Source organism: Thamnophis sirtalis, unplaced genomic scaffold, assembly GCF_051295495.1.
Source record: "Thamnophis sirtalis isolate CommonGarterSnake01/CBP01778 unplaced genomic scaffold, rThaSir2_p1.2 scaffold_5, whole genome shotgun sequence".
In the NCBI taxonomy this organism is placed as follows: domain Eukaryota; kingdom Metazoa; phylum Chordata; class Lepidosauria; order Squamata; family Natricidae; genus Thamnophis; species Thamnophis sirtalis.
Window position 1 is genome coordinate 73356862 of NW_028261385.1, and position 17049 is coordinate 73373910.

The 17049-nt window shown below is 39.1% G+C and overlaps 2 protein-coding genes across 6 annotated transcripts in view; one reads left to right on the forward strand and one right to left on the reverse strand.

Moving 5' to 3' along the window:
- SPATA6L (spermatogenesis associated 6 like) overlaps positions 1-808 on the reverse strand; it is a 33488-nt gene extending 32680 nt beyond the window's left edge. For 2 of the 5 annotated variants that reach the window (XM_087716036.1, XM_014062325.2), the window contains exon 1: positions 622-789. In XM_087716036.1, the coding sequence (XP_087572162.1) occupies positions 622-660 (39 nt within the window). In that variant the 5' untranslated portion in view covers positions 661-789. Of the gene's footprint in view, positions 1-621 lie in introns of all 5 variants that reach the window. The other 3 variants (XM_087716034.1, XM_087716035.1, XM_087716037.1) reach the window with 3 other exon arrangements.
- A 1519-nt stretch (positions 809-2327) lies between these two features.
- Positions 2328-16524, forward strand: CDC37L1 (cell division cycle 37 like 1, HSP90 cochaperone). The gene is made up of 7 exons (XM_014062333.2): positions 2328-2526; positions 6414-6695; positions 7851-7941; positions 8215-8330; positions 9698-9820; positions 11002-11160; positions 12333-16524. The coding sequence occupies exons 1-7, from the start codon at positions 2452-2454 to the stop codon at positions 12417-12419; spliced, it is 933 nt and encodes a 310-aa protein (XP_013917808.1). The 5' UTR covers positions 2328-2451; the 3' UTR covers positions 12420-16524.
- Positions 16525-17049: the final 525 nt, after the last annotated feature.

A 17049-nucleotide genomic window follows, 5' to 3' on the forward strand; every position in this document is an offset into this window, starting at 1 on the left:
AATCCTTTGATCGCCAAAGGTTGAAGTTAGAAATCTGTTAGCAAGTTGGTTAGCATCAATTTTATTGCAATTTTATAAATAGTAATTATCTTTGGTTAATTTATCAAGTAAGATTTACAAGTGGGGCAATGTTTGACAGCATATTGTTCTTTAATAGATTGAGTTAGTTAGGGTTAGAATAAAAATTTTAACACTATTAACCTAGGTTGGGAGCAACTCACTTTAGCAGTGCACAGAAAGCAAAGAGTGATTTTTGCTTTTCTTCAATGCATTTTTAGATTAGAACAAAAATATTTGAATCAATAATGAATGAATCATGATTGCAAAAATGTCTTGGGGGTGGGGTGTAAAGGGACAGCAGACCTAGATCACAGAGATCAGGAATCGCCAAATTTATCAAATTATTCTCTTTTGCAACTTCACTACCGCTTTTTGCAGAATAGCATGGCATCTAACGACTCGAACCTTCTATCAACTATCTCCCCACCTTCCATGAACCACTGAAAGTAGAAAAGGCACATTTCCTAATCCGGGATTTTTGGGGGGGAGGGGGGCTGCAAACATTTCCCGCTCCAGCTACCTTTGCAAGATTCCCCCTTGCTGGCTCCGTGCCCCTCTCACCGCATGGATCTGCAGCTCCACCACTACTTTCAGCGGCATCGCCACCAGCTCGCTCTCGCTCTCCACCCGAGGTCTCGGCGCGAAAAGGGGGGCCCGGCCACGACACCTGTCCCGTGGAAGGAAAAAAGCGTCGCGTGTCACCCTGGAGACGCCAACGTTCCAGCAGCCCCGGCTAGGCGGTGGGGAGGAGAAGGGAGGGGCCTCGGGGAGACTTCAGGTGGGAGCGGCCGGGTCGCCTCGCAACTTCAGGCGTGGGTGGGTGGGAACGATCCCGGGTCGCTTGGGGGATAGGATTTCGGTTGGGCGAGACTGATCTTCGCGGCTGATCTTATTGCTCCCTCGGTTTCTCCTCCTCGCCCAGCCTTCGGGAAAGGGGATCGCCCGGCCCCGATCGACCGAGAACTTTTGTCTTTGTGGAGCAGGCTTCCAATATTGACAGTTCAGGGATTTCAGTGCCGCCTGTTACATGCGGACCAAGTTGTGAAAGTAGTTTGAATTAAACGGCCCGTCGCTTTCCAATTTGATGCAATCCAGACTCCGGGTGTTTTAAAATGAACCGAGAACTTCTCTTTTCTTTTTTCCTCGCTTGCCTTTCTCTCTTTCTCTTCTTCCTCTCTCTGCTCTTTCTCTTCTTCCTCTCTCTGGGAGTGGATATATATTGACCAAGTTGTGAAAGTTGCTTGAATCAAATGGCCCGTAGGTTGCGAATTGGCTGCAATCCAGACTCCAGGGGTCTTAAAATGAACCGAGAACTTCCCTTTTTTTCTTTTCTTTTTCCTCCTTTCCTCTTTTTCCTCCTTTCTCCCTCTCTCTCGGTAGTGGATGTATTGACCAAGTTGTGAAAGTTGCTTGAATTAAATGGCCCGTCGCTTCCCAAATTGATGCAATCCAGACTCCGGGTGTTTTAAAATGAACTAAGAACTTCTCTTTTCTTTTCTTTTTCCTCCTTACTTGCCTTTCTCCCTCTCTTCTCCCTCTCTCTCTCTCTCTCTCTCGAGTGGATGTATTGACCAAGTTGTGAAAGTTGAATTAAATGGCCCGTGGCTTGAGAATTTGATGCAATCCAGACTCCAGGGGTCTTAAAATGAACCGAGAACCTCCCTTTTCTTTTTCCTCCTTGCTTGCCTCTCTCTCCCTCTCTCTTCTTCCTCTCTCTTGGGTGTGGATATATTTCTTCCCAAAACAAAAGGGAAAATGGAGCATCATCAAGGCTCCCCCACTGGGAGCCTTTGAATTCGTCGGCTCAGTTACTAATTGGGGTCGGTGGGAGCTCAGTCTATCTGGAGAACAGCAAAGCAAATACCTGAAAGACCGATGGTCGATGCGCCATACATGTTTGTGTACTTTTTTTGCAACAACAATTTAAAAAAACCAGCAATCCCGTGTAGTGACTTTAAAAGGAAAAAAAAAACCCTCCGTGGATCTTACGTATAAACACAGGCGTGCGGGATCGCTTGTACAGCTCTTATATTTTTAAGCGAGATAAAACTTCTTATTTTGCGCCGACAAATGACTGCCAGCGGATCCGCCGGAGCCGCGCACGGAGTAGCCGAGGCACCATTCACAAATTACTCAAGCGCGCGCCGTGGTGTAGCGCGCTTCCCGGGTCTCCTAGCAACGTCCTCCACGCCCGTCAATGCCGAGGCCGTCACGCGATAGAATCAGAGAGAGGAGGGAGGCAGCGCGGTGAAATCATAAATAGGGGACGCTTCGTTGTTGCCGGAAATGACTTGCACTCTCGCTTCCGGTGGGGTCTGCAACGGTTTCGGGTAGCGGCGCAAGCCAGGAGGAGGGGGAGGTCCTCGCCTTTGGGTGGGCTTCGGCGAGAGAATGGCGCTTTGGCCTCCGCGTTCTCGGGAGGCACCTTCGGGTCGGGTAGAAGACCTTTCCAACCCAAATGTACAGGTAGGCTCACTTTCTGCGTAGCGACGCCGCTTCTTTCGCGGCCCTTTAAAAGACTCGTCCGCAGGTGGAACATGAACCTCCCTCCGCCTGCGCGATTCTGCTCTTGCTACAGCCCTAACCTTATTTCCTTCAACCCTCTCCCTCCTTCCTTCCTTCTCTCCTCTCCCCTTCTCTTCTCCCTCACTCCTTCTTTCTCACCCTCCCTCCTTTCTCTCCTCCCTCCTTTCTCTCCTCCCTCCTCCTCTCCTTTTACCTTTTCCTTCTTTCTCTCCTTCCTCCCTAACTCCCTCCTCCCTCACGCCTTCTCCCTCCTCTCCTTTCACCTTTTCTCCTTTCTCTCCTTCCTCCCTCGCGTCTTCTCTTCTCTCCTCCTCTCCTTTCTCTCCTTCCGTCCTCCCACCCTCCCTCTCTCCTCTCTTCCCTCATGCCTTCTCTCCGCCCTCCCTCCTCTCCTTTCACCTTTTCCTCCTTTCTCTCCTTCCTTCCTTCCTCTCCTCCCTCCTCTCCTCCTCACGCCTTCCCCCTCCTCTCCTTTCACCTTTTCCTCCTTTCTCTCCTTTCTGCCTCCTCTCCCTCACACCTTCGCTTCTCTCCTCCCTCCTCTCCTTTCACCTTTCCCCCTCCCTCCTTCCTTCCTCCCTCCCTCCTCTCCTTCCTCTCCTTCCTCACGTCTTCTCTTCTCTCCCTCCCCTCCTTCCTCCTCTCCTTTCATCTTTTCCTCCTTTCTCTCCCTCCCTCCTCTCCTCCCTCATGCCTTCTCTCCTCTCTCCCTCCTCTCCTTTCTCTCCTTCCTTCCACCCTCCCTCCCTCCTCCTCCCTCATGCCTTCTCTTCTCTCCGCCCTCCCTCCTCTCCTTTCACCTTTTCCTCCTTTCCTTCCTTCCTTCCTCTCCTCCCTCACGCCTTCTCACTCTTCTCCTTTCACCTTTTCCTCCTTTCTCTCCCTTCCTCCTCTCCTCCCTCACACCTTCGCTTCTCTCCTCCCTCCTCTCCTTTCACCTTTCCCTCCTTCCTTCCTCCCTCCCTCTTCTCCTTCCTCATGCCTTCTCTTCTCTCCCTCCTCTCCTTCCTCCTCTCCTTTCACCTTTTCCTCCTTTCTCTCCTTTCTTCCTCCCTCCTCTCCTCCCTCATGCCTTCTCTTCTCTCTCCCTCCTCCTTTCTCTCCTTCCTTCCTCCTCTCCTCCCTCCCTCCTTCCTTCCTCCCTCCCTCCTCTCCTTCCTCATGCCTTCTCTTCTCTCCCTCCTCTCCTTCCTCCTCTCCTTTCACCTTTTCCTCCATTCTCTCCTCCCTCCTCTCCTCCCTCATGCCTTCTCTCCTCTCTCCCTCCTCTCCTTTCTCTCCTTCCTTCCTTCCTCCCACCCTCCCTCCTCTCCTCCCTCATGCCTTCTCCCTCCCTCTTCTTTCACATTTTCCTCCTTTCTCTCCCTCCCTCCTCTCCCCCCTCCTTCCTCTCCTTTCTCTCCTTCCTCTCTAACTCCCTCCTCTCCTCCCTCACGCCTTCCCCTCCTCTCCTTTCACCTTTTCCTCCTTTCTCTCCTTCCTCCCTCCTCTCCTTTCTCTCCTCCCTCCCTCCCTCCTCTCCTCCCTCCCTCCTCTCCTTTCACCTTTTCCTCCTTTCTCTCCTTCCTTCCTCCCTCCTCTCCTTCCTCCTCCCTCACGCCTTCTCTTCTTTCCTCCCTCCCCTCTCTTTTTTCACATTTTCTTCCTTTTTCTCCTTCCTCCCATCTCCCTCCCTCCTTCCTTCTCTCCTCCCTCACGCCTTCTCTCCTCCCTCCCTCCTCTCCTTCCTCCTCTCCTCCCACACCTCCTCTCCTCCCTCCTTCTCTCCTCCTTCCTCTCTCTCCTTCCTTCCTTTTCTACTTCCTTCCTCCTTTCTTCTTCCTCCCTATCTTCCTCCTCCCTCCTTCCCATCCTTCCTTTCCTCCCACCCTCATAATCTCAGGCATTTCAGTATTGACCTGTTGTCCTTAATGGACTTGGCTTAATGAAAAAAAAACCTTTTTTGAGGGATTGACTAACTCAATCTTGTGTGGCATCCATTGCTCACAGAAAACTCCCTATACGTTCTGCGTGGCTATTATATAAAGATCTGTATTAATTTTCCTATAATCTATTGAAATAAATGCCCCTGAAAAGCACCATGTAATCCAATTCTGTTCCTGTTTGCCTTCTCTACTCGTGTAGGCGTATTTAGTAAGGGCTACATTTAGTAAGTATCATGCAAACTATCCCTATTTGAGTAGTCCTCATCTTATGACTACAATTGAGCCCAACAATTGTTGCTAAGTGAGACATTTGTTAACTGAATTTTGCCCCATTTTACAACCTTTCTTGCCACAGTTGTTAAGTGTATCGCTGTAACACGTTTGTTAAGTGAATCTGGCTTCCGCAGTGACTTTGCTTATCAGAAGGTCACAAAAGCAGATCACATGATCCCAGGACATTGCAACTGTCATAAGTATGAACTAATTGCCAAGCACCTGAATTTTGATCATGTGATCATAGGGATGCTGCAGCGGTTATAAGTATGAAAAATGGTCGTAAGTCACTTTTTTCAGTGCCATTGTAACTTTGAACAGTCACTAAATGAACTGTTGAAAGTTGAGGACTACCCAGGGATGAAATACAGCAGGTTCTTACAGGTTCTAGAGAACCCATAGAGGAAATTTTGAGTAGTTCGGAGAGCTGGCAAACGCCACCTATGGCTGGCCCCAGAGTGGGGTGGGAATGGAGATTTTGCAGTATCTTTCCCCTGCCACGCCTACCAAGCCACGTCCACAGAACTGGTAGTTAAAAATACTGAATTTCACCACTGGGACCACCTATATGTATTTGTTCTGGATCTGTGCTCAAATAACTGAAAATTTGCTTCTAAGGGCTGTAATCTGATTTTCATAATTAGAAGGTAGTCCTATTGACCTTTGCTGTAAGTACAGAAGTCCACAGTTGTGATTTAGGGGTCTTTCCCACTGCTGCTTTTAAGTGTTATTCTGCCTCTCTTGAATTGGCGGAAAGTTATACTGATGTGAAAGATGCTGTCTCCATTGGCAATCTCTGTCCTGCCTCTATTGTCTATGTTTCAAGTCATTGAAGTAATCTGATTTCCATTCAAGGTAATGATAACGCCCAACAAATTCTATAGATTGTGCAGATATCTTTGGACTAAGTGGGAAAAATACTATTATTAACACAGGCTAAGGACAATTTAAGCTTTTTTCACTCATGGCTAAGAACTAATTTTTATGTCTTTATCTGTCTTGTACTTAGAAATAGTTCAAGTATGTGTATATTAAAATGAGAGGAAGTATAAAGTCCTTGATTATATATTTTTAATAAACATTGTTATAATTCCTTCCTGTGAAAAAAGATAACCTTGTATGTAATAAGTTCAGTTTGTCAAAATGATTTAAGGAAACCAAGCAATTTTTACTCTTTGCTGACTATCATTCTACAAGTTCAAAAATATTTATTATGTTGATTAGTACAAGGCTTTTGAGTGATTCTTAATTATGTGATAAAGAAAATGTAATATGGTACCATTATTAGCATATGTGCATGGTAAATAAGTACATTTAGTGAGACATTCAGATTAACTACTGAAATAGTAATAAAATCTGATCACAGTGTATCAGTGTGTATATTCTCTCCCTCTCCCTCTCCCCCCTCTCCCTCCCTCTCTCCCCTCTCTCTCTCACACACAGAATGGCCAGAGGTAGGATCAACTGAAGCACACACCCCGTACATTTAACTGAATCTTACCCATTCATATCATGTAACTTTCATATGCAATTTCTTAAGAAATCTTAAAAATTGGTTCGTTTATCCCCAAGTTTCATGTAATTTTGCCTGTCTTATTTCCAAATAATAATGGAGACATTAATTTACAGACTTATAATGATGGAATCGAACTGGCTTGCCAACAGCAAAAAGAATTTGTAAAGAGTTCTGTAGAATGCAAATGGAATTTAGCAGAAGCCCAGCAAAAACTTGGAAGTTTAGCATTACACAATTCAGAATCTCTGGACCAAGAACATGCCAAAGCACAGACAGAAATTGATGAATTGAGATGGAGAGAAGAAGAATGGCGGCGGAAGGAAGAAGTATTAAGACAGAAAGAAAGACAGAATTTATGGAATATGGATTTTGTTAGCAAAGAGGTATTTAACAAGGTATATAGAATGATCCAGATTGTATAAAAAATTATGCATTCAAGTTTTCTTTATGTCTGAGTTTCTGAAGTAACGACTTCAGGTATACCTAAACTCTTCATAAAATTGGGTCTCTAAAGTTTGTTTCTTCTGAATCCTATAAGTAATTTTGTACTACTATGCTAATTGAGGTCTGAAGCAAAATATCAAGATACATGAAAGGAATGTATAAATTACAGTGATTAACATGACTTATTTCTGTTGGCATTAGCAATAGAAAGTATTTAAATTTAGGCTTGCTTCCACAGTAGGATTCTTTAATATTGCTTTATTGCAAACAACCAGAATGTCTTCCTAGTAGCCAGAAGATTTACTGGATCTTCTTTACAACTCTGCAAAAAAAAAAAAAAAAAAAAGAGTGGGAAGAATATATTCTAGAGGCATTATGAAAAAAGCTTGATTCCAAATCAGCTAGATATATGAATCTGCCAGCGAAAACGGGGTCCAGAGCTCAGTTTTTGGTTGTGATGGCCTCTTGCAACAATCTGCCAGTGAAAATGGAGCTCAGGAAGGCCTCATGCAGCCCCCCCCCCCCCCAAGCTCCGTTTTCACTGGCAGAGGCACTGCGGGCCAGTCCCTTGTTGTTTCCAGAGTGGCCCCACAGGCCAAATCTAAGCACCCAATGGGCTGGATCCAGCCTGCAGGTCTTGAGTTTGACACCCCTGGTCCAACTGGAAAAAGAAAATGGGGTATTAAGAACAATTAAAAAATGCCATAGTCTTAGAGATTAAAAATGGTTTTAAAAGAAATTATTAATTTTCAGTACATACTAAATAAGTTAGTGTTGCATTTACATTAAACATGTAAATACATAGCCTAGTTTAAGACATTGGAAATTATGAAGTGGAATCAAAGAAGTTAGTAGAAAAAAATGTAAAACCTGGGTGAATGAAAGATTCAGTTCCGATTCAGACTGATGTATAATCAGAGTAGCTTCTCTAATCTAAATAAGTAACTCTTACTGACTATAGAGAGACCAAGTGTATTTTAATTAGTGTTAATGAAATGGATGTAAGTAGTCCAAAATACCTTGAGGACTATTCACAATGATTATTAAGCAATTATTAATTAACTATTAGATGTGACATTTTAGTATATCGTATATTTTGTTTGCAGAGTTTTATTAATCAAAAGAAACGGAAAGAAACTGAGGAAGATGCATCTAAATCATTCATGCAAAAACATGAGGAGAAAATTAGACATTTTGGTAAGTTTTTTTCCTTATGATTCACTTCATGACCTACATGTACAGTAATAATGTATTTCTAGTTTAACAAGTGAAATATTTTGCCTAAAATCCTTGAGATGCACTGTTTCTGAGTAACTGAACTAAACAAAGTATTCATCTCTCATTACTATGGGATGGGTGGCAGTAGCAAAACGCCCAATTTATTCCTGCCTAGCATAAATGGGACTCAGTTATAACCAAGCATTTTTTCAGCTTTAGGAAAACTATTTGTTACATCTCATTGTTCTTTAGGAATGTTGAGCAGATGGTTTGATAGTCAGAGATTTCTCTCTGATCACCCATACCTTGTCTGTGAAGAAACAGCAAAATATCTTCTTTTATGGTGTTTTCATCTAGAAGCAGAACAGGTATAATTTCAGTATTTCGATGTTGTAATTGGAACAAAGCTGTTTTTCTATCTACCCTAAATTGCACTGAGGTTGTCCATGTTGGGAAATATACTAATTTCAGTATCATATTTTCTTCTGGACTTAAATATTTTAACTTCCCAATGGTAGTGCAAAGTTGTATTTCATATTAGCACTGAGAATTAGGTATTCTGCCAAGGCTTAAGCAATGTTTAAGATGATTTTTTATTTGCTGACTGAATCTTCATGAAATCAATAATTATATAAAAGTCAAATTCTGAAGTCATTTATTTAGTAATAGATATAATGCATCATAACTGTTCATAATCTCTATATAAAGAATTAATTTGTGGATGGATAATGCAATTGGTTTTTAAATCGAAATCTCAAAATCATTTACTCTAGGTAACATTGCTAGATTGATATTTAACCACAGAGTTGTACATTTTGAAATGTAGTGTTTGGTTTACATTAATAATTGGCCATTGTTACAATAATCACCCAAATGCTTTGAATGGCCCTTTTTATTAAGCATCAGCCTTGAACATTTTTTATTCTGAACTGCAAACTAATGATTGCAGTCATAATAATTCTATTGTCTGATGTGTTTTCAGAATCAGATTGATTGAGCTACTTCTGTGCAGCAGCTCATTTGGAAATACTGGTTTATCTATAGTATTAAATTTGCATATGGGTCTGTGTAGTTATAGCATGCCTTTCTATAAACATACTGTGAGCTAATACTATATGGACATCTTCAAGTACTATTTGTAAAACTTAAGAATTATTGAATTCTTACAATTCTAAGAATTATAGGAATCCTGTATTTCACATCACACTTTCTTGGCAATTAACTAATATATTTTGGTTATCAAAGGGAGCTTTCTAGTTCATAACTTAGTTTGGTCCACTTAATATGGGCTTCTTGAATTGTTGCTTTATTAGCTTGCAAATGTAGAACAGGTAGTCCTCAACTTACACATTTACTTAGTGACTGAAATTGTAAAGCTGCTGAAAAATATGATGATTGGTCCTTACAAAACCATTTCAGCATCCCAGCAGTCACATGATCAGAATTTAGATGCTTAATGACCAGCCTGTGTTTACAATGGTTGCATTGTGCCAAATTCACATGATCACCATTTGTGATCTTCTGTCAAGCAAAGTCAGTAGGGGAAACTTAAAGGCTTCATTTAATGACCACACTGATTTGTTTAACAACAGTGGTAAAAAGGTCATAAAATCAGGCATGGCCCACAGAATGACTACTGAATCACAGATGTTCCAGTACCAATGTAGACATAAGTTTGAGGACTGCTTGTACGTTGATTTTTTCTTACAGATTGTTTGAATTGTTTTTTTTATAGAAAGGAGCTCTAATGGAACAAGTAGCTCATCAAGCTGTAGTGATGCAGTTCATTATAGAAATGGCCAAGAGCTGCAATGTGGATCCCCGAGGATGTTTTCGTCTATTTTTCCAAAGAGCTAAGGTGATGATGGATGCTTTCTGTTCAACATGGAGGGAGGTGGAGGGAGGCCATTTTAAAAAGTTTTTAGGAATCCACTTTGAAGACTAGCTAGACTTTTTTCCTTGGTTGTTAGATGCTAAAGTGGTTTGTCAAGAGAATAGTTTGGTGGGATTATTGCTATTACTGTTTTCATCTTAAAAACAGTAACTGGGTGGCTAATAAGATAAAATAACAATCAATTAAAAACACAATCATATAACTAAGCATAGTGGCAGCCACAGAACAGCACTTCCTAGTTATCATTTCTTTATAAATGAAATCCAAATCATGCCTCTTCTGTTGGATCTTATATTTTTATCCAAAACCGGTCTCACCAAATCATGGACATTGTTATGTCATAGGGTTTTGTTGTATTGCTTGATCAGTGTGTGTGGTAACAATTTTCAACAAATAACTTTTGAGAGTAAGCTGTTTTAAAGGGCATTGTAATGCAAATTTATTAATGAGAATGAATGGATTCTACATAATGACACACAAGTAAATTTATATACGTAAATGGACCTTATTTCCTTATCTTTTCTCACTTCCTCAAGAACAATCCAAAACTATTCTAAAGATTCTTCATCTTTATAGGGACTTATTCTTATACTGTTTTGTGTTTAACAGATTAAGTGAATGTAAGATTATTTCCTAAATTATATAAGAAACTATGAATGCTATTCACATAGTATGAATCATACAGTGGCAAAAATATGAGTGTCCATTCATCCTATTGAAAAGATTATAAGGAGGGGGTTGAAATTTGCTTTGTGAGCAGCACTTTTACTATTTATAGATGGTCAGATTGAATGTATTTCCCACTAAGAATATTCGTGGGAGACATAACTCTAAAATGGCTGAATAAATCTCTGTGACATGTCTTCTGAGATTTCAGGAAGTTTAAAATGTAATTACTAGCACTTATTTAAATTAGTAATTTTATAATTGTAGATTAGCTCTATTTTAGTTCAGTGCATATGAGCAAAATGACAGAAGACTTTTGATAGCTCTAAGGTATATTCTGGCATTCTAAGTATACACTTTTAGTTTAGTCTCTTTTTCCATGATTAACTCTAGTCTGCTTAGCTGCAAATATTTTTTAGCACAAAATATTGAAAATTAGATTGTAGGGTTATTTAATTGCTTTTGTGTTTGTTTGACAGACAGGGGATGAAGGCTATTTGGAAGCTTTTAAAAATGAACTGGAAGCATTCAAATCAAGAGTGAGGATTTGTTCACAATCCCAGAATTGTCAAGCAATGCCTGTTCAGAATCCTTTATTCCACAATGATCTGAATTGTATAGGTGGACTTGCACCTCAGGTAGCTTTTGTTTAATTGTGTTTACTATTGGAGTATCAAGAAAAAAAAATCTTTACTTCCCATCTTCTTCTTGATATTACTTCCTTACATTCCTTCCCATAGCTCATGGTAGAAAGCCTTAGCTTAATTACTGTTAAGTAATTAATATATATCATTTCACCAATTGATTGAATGAAAAGAAGAAAAGTTAATGTTTACATTTATTTATTACAAAAACATCCCATCTTGGCATCCACTATCTCTATCTCTGGCCTTCCTTTGCAATATTTCCCACTATTTTTTAAGTGTGGCTTCTGACTACTACAAAGTTGCCTATTATAGCAAGAAGCCAATCATTCTAATGGTTACGGTGAATTGGACATTTTTTCCCAGTTAATTTAGTTCATTGGATGATTCATTTAAGCTATAGCTCTCCAGCTGCCATCTTCACTAATATGTGTGTGTTTCATAAGCTAATGTGCCTAATTAAAATATTGAGCAGGACTATTTCCAGAATAGCTGGCAGAGGAATTCCTCACACAACATATGTCTAGTGCATGCCATTGTAATCTCTGCTCAGACTCTGCATTCCCTGACATTGTTTCTTGGGGTGTCGTGTCAGTTCCTATAGTAACCAATTCCTGTGCTAAAATAACTATTATTTTTTAAAACAGCAGTTACTTGCTTAGCAGTAATACATGAAGGAAATTCATACTTGATTCACGAAGTCAAGGAAGCACTTTGTGAGACACGGCCCAACTTTTGAATATATTTTCCCTTATGAAGAACTAAAGGGAGCAAGAGAATGATGCTGTGATAGCCCTCTCTTTTTGAGATTTTTACTTATTCCTCCTTTTCCAGTTTGTTTTTGTGAAGGACTATAATAGACATGGGTAGAACCATTCAGAAGCTTTAACTGTTATTTTCATTCATTGCCTGCTGGCTTTTGGTGGGAAATCACAGGCAGGAATTTGGGTAGCATAATCTCAGGAGGATTCCATTCCTGTGGAAATTATCTTATCTACCTTTAATCCAGTCTAGTTTGAAATGTGATGGCATTGAATCTTGAGTGAAATGTCCATGTGTCCCACCATGATGTAAAAAATGTAATGCTGCAGCAACACAAAGCAAAGATTTTAATTAAATGTTTTTCAGAAATTGATTTCTGACCTGTTGTGTGCTCTTCGTTGCAGAATGCAGAATCGCTTCAAGGCTGCAGTTTGCAGGGTTTAGTGGTACACAGAGAGGAAGAAGAAGCTAAAATGATGGATACAGTATAGTACTCTTAAGACTGACGCCAAGTACACTTCTTTCCAAGAGAAGAAGACGGCAATTTTATTAAGACTTCTTTTTATGGGTGCTGCACTTTATTTTGAATGGGGGGGTTGTTTTGTTTTGAGCTTTTGGAGAGAGAGTAAGGCAGAAACACACATCATTTTCTTTGAAAAACAAATGTGCTGCTATCTTTCTTCTTATGTTTCTTACTTTTAAGAAAGGGATGTTCTTGTAATTTGCTGAATGTGAAACTACGTTTTCTGCTACTGCTAAAATCTTGCCTTTTAATTTTAGAAATCAAAGTATGAGAAATCTGCACAGTTGCAATGTTTACAAATGATTCCTTCAGGAATCTGCTTTAATCTTATTAGATACTACCCAAGAGTTGCTGTGGATACTAAAGATCATTGTAATGTGTTCTGTTGCTTGCATCCTAGGCATTCAAATTTGATTTTCTCACAAAAAGCAATAAATCTATGATTGCTATCAGTGTTGCATCTCTGGATGGCTCAAACAAAAGCACTAGCCATTTATACTACAGGGATTTTTTTACTGTTTCTGAACAAAAGCCTTCTGTATTTTATTTTGATTCTCACATATCTTGATGTGTAAATGGCCATAGTGGAATTATAACCAGTATTTCTGAAGATCTGCATATGTCACAAAGTTTAACTTTTCTTAATCTTGGAAATGAAAACAATATGACAAACATCAGCCACTGCTGAGTATTTCATCAGGTGCCAAATTCTGGTTCCTCCCCCCCCCCCCTTCAGATCTGAGCTTACAATCTTTTATTTGGTAAACTGTTGAATGCCTCAAAAGATATAATCAGTGACTATTTTAAACCAAACAACCCAAATAGCCATGAAATTACTTTGATACAGGCTTGATTCTGAAATGTTGTCATTTAGGTCAGACTATGTAAATCTTTTCTTATAAATTGTTTACAAAGCCCAAAATACTGTAAAACTTTTTTTTATATTATCCTATCCATCTGTTTCTGAATTAATCACCCTTGATGTAGCAGTATGTTAAAATACAACTTTGTAAATGCTGTCAGTACATAATTGCATTCAATGAGTAGTCTTGAACCACTGCAGCTCTAGAGAACGGAAGGATTTGTAGATTCTGTCCAAAAATATACTTGCTTATGAGAAAGTTCCTAAGAAGCAATATTGACATGCAAGATAAGAGTGACATGTTATTGACCAGGGCTTTGTTGCTTTCTTTAGGCTCCTAAATTTCTCTCCTTTAAACAGAATATTCACAGTGGGAACTACTGAATAAAAATAACCAAGTCTCAACTCATTCACACAATCTTCCCAGAAATGACAAAGTTCCTTTTGGGTCATGTTTTTTGAATTGAATGCAATTTAATGTAAATTTTCTGATTAAAGCAAGCCATAATCTCCCTAGGTCTCACTTAGTACTATGAATTGGGGGTGCTTCCTCTTTAAATGTCATAAGTGTAGAGGCTAATCTATCATTCTGGATGTTCCCCAGAATAGCTTCAAATAGTGAAGTGTTCATAAGAGTAAATCATGATTAGTTATTTCACATTTCTGAAAATCTAATCCAGACAGAAAGGTCAAAATGAGACACTGGTTTTAAAATTAAGATTCAGGGATTGATTGAAAAGATAGTTTTATGCATTAGCAACTCCCTGGAACAATGGATAATTTTTTAAAGTGTAGCAAGGGAATACCCATGCTAGAATTGGCTAACGAGCAACTGGTGATGTGTGACTTGGGTCTTGGTTATTTTAATTACGATGAACTCTGGTTTTAACAAATCAGTTCAGATAACAAAAGATCAGAAAGGCCTTGATGATACTAACTGTAACATCAAGAATCTTATTTGCAAAAAACTAATTCTGAAAATCCAATTTCCATAATTTATGCAGACATTATATATTGCAATTTAATCTTCTTGGGTTGAGATATAATGTGTGATTCTGTTTTGTAACTGAGTGAGAAATGATGTTTAATTATGCTCACAGAATAACAGAATGGAGGAAATAAGTCTTGAGAAATGGAGAATTGTATTGAAGCATCGCTTCTTTTAAGTTCAGCCACTACTATTTATAAATGGTTGCTAACATTGTAATATACTTTCTTAGATATCACCTTTTATACTTTTCAAATTTGTGGCCTCTCTTTCTGTATTTTTAGGTACTTTTGCATGGTCATGTTTTCAGCTCTGAGAGAATAGAAAAAATGATTGGGAGTAAAAACTGGATTTCTTTTCTGTTAATTTTCCTGGAAAAATGAATATGTAGCAAAGTAATTTGGAGCAAGCAGGGAAAAAGCCCCTAGTGATTTAAGCAGTAAAACAATTTTTTTTAGCATTTTTCAAATTTAAGTAGAACAAAATTAGGGAGGATGAAGCAAAACTAATCAGTATTTCTTTCCAAAAATAAATCTTACTTCTTTGGAACATGGGAGTGGTGGGGTTCTATTTGAATTCCTCCATAAATAATCTAATATAGCAAATATTGTGTGTTGCAAGATTGGCAAAAGCAGTCTCCTGAAATTTTCAAATGGAATTCTAATTTAGATGCGTGACTGAGATAGTTACATTTTTATTTTTTTACAGTTTTAATGAAAGCAATAGAAAAGAATTTGCCATCTGGATCCTTGTGGATAGGTTGAGTTGCATTGCTTAGAATTTCATACCATTCCCAACACAGTAAATCAGCAACAAATTTGTGAAATGGCTTTAACTATCTGTATTACTACTGTGATTTTAACTTAACATTGTAAAATAAGTGGAAAATATGAGACCAAATTTGATAAGAACAAGAATATTAAAGTCAGAAGAACTTTTTTTTTGCATGAAGTGTATATGAGAAAGCAGCATCCAATTTCATCTAGCTAATACTCTGTTATCAGAAAGAATGTTCTGAACTAAGCTTATTTCTAAGATGGTAACTGAGCTGGAAATAAATTCTTAAAGCAAGAGAGTAATCTGGCAGAAGAGAGGTTGGCTCCGTTTTATGTAAACATTTGATCATCCGCTGGGTGTTATAATATAGCCATGGATGTCTAGTGTGGGTTTGTACCTATTTTGCTACCAATCTGATTAACACGAGTGTAGACATTTCAATTTTTGAAGGCAAAAAAATAACGTACAAAATCTGGGCACTAAAAATTGCTGACTTGCAATAGGTTGGGAAATAATACTCATCTTTGGAATTAAACTGATACAAGTTAAGAATTGTATTTTATCTGACAACATTGTTTTGCCTGTGGTTTTTTTCCCATTCTGTTTCTGTATTCACCTTCACATCATAACATGTTTTTCCACAATCATGTTTGTTTTGTTGACCGTTTCATTAATATGTTTTTTTACAACTGTTGTATAATCCAAAGATTCTGAAACTAAAGTTACCTATGAGCAACTTGGTTCTGATCTGAGACAGATGATGTCAGGCCTGTATTTTGAATTTTTCCCTCCATTTGACTGGCATTTATGGTAGCAGAGGCTGTTTTAAGCAAAGATTTTTACCTGTGCAGGATGGGATTTTGATTTTTTGCTGTTTTCAAAGTCAAATACAGAAGGAGTATCAAGAGTGACACTGATCAAAGCTAAAACTGACAAAAAATATTCTGGCATCATAATCCTTTGCTTATTAAAAAGGTGTATTCATTAAAGGCAAGATTATATTTGTTAAAATATGAGTTATGTTTGTCCTTTTGATTTGTAGAAAACCGTTTTCAGTGATCCATAGACCCCATATATTTCAAGCACTTGGTAGAGGGGAAAAGTGAGAACTGCTGATTTACCTGATCAGGTTCTAGCCAATTTGCCTTGTGACTTTATTAGATTGTTCTAAAGCAGTGACTCCAAATCTTGGAAACTACCAGGTGTGCAGACCAACTCTTGTGATTACCCAGCCAGCCTGGTCCTTGCTGAGAATTCTGGGAGTTGAAGTCCATACATCTGGCCCTCCCTACTGCTGCAGAGCACTTTTCCAAAGCCTTAAGAAGAGGGCAACGTGGCAAATTTTGCTTCATGGTCTGAAATATATTGTAAATTTAAGATTGTCCCATATGAAGTTTGGAATTAAAATATAAGTTGCTATTAATAAAATAACTACTTTTGCTGTAATGTGTTTGATTTAATCATGACTTGAGACTTTATCCAGAATCATGATTTTAATAAAGGAAGCACATTTCTGTTCAGGAATGTATGGTGTAGAACAGAGGTGGGTTGCTGCCAGTTCAGCCCAGATCGGTCGAACCGGTAGCAGCGGCGGCAGGAGGTTCTGCCCACCCGGACGTTTCTACACATAAGGTTTTGCCACTGAGAATTTCGATGTATAGGAGAACCGGTGGAATGTCCTTTTGTTAGTTTCTTGCATCTCAGCTGCTGATTATGTTTGTGCTGTAGTTTTTTATATCTCTGCATTATGCTGTTTTAACTGTTGGTTGAATAGAATATGTTGTCTTCCTTTTTTTCTAAGATGGTGGGATAGGAAGTGAAGGATTTGTGATATGACAGAGATTATGGTACATTTGAAGAAGCAAAATATCTGCTTTAATCTTAAATTAGTAATTCCATCCAGAAACGCTAGAAAAAGAGGCATCTTCCAACACTACTGCTATCAGCATAAAGAAAAAACCCTCTACAGCT

Excerpts from the sequence above, each read along its gene's own strand:
- CDC37L1 (XM_014062333.2), top strand. The coding sequence starts at position 2,452 with ATGGCGCTTTGGCCTCCGCGTTCTCGGGAGGCACCTTCGGGTCGGGTA. Across the intron at positions 2,527-6,413 it reads TTTCCAACCCAAATGTACAG|ACTTATAATGATGGAATCGA; the intron begins GTAGGCTCACTT and ends ATTAATTTACAG. Across the intron at positions 8,331-9,697 it reads TTCATCTAGAAGCAGAACAG|AAAGGAGCTCTAATGGAACA; the intron begins GTATAATTTCAG and ends TTTTTTTTATAG.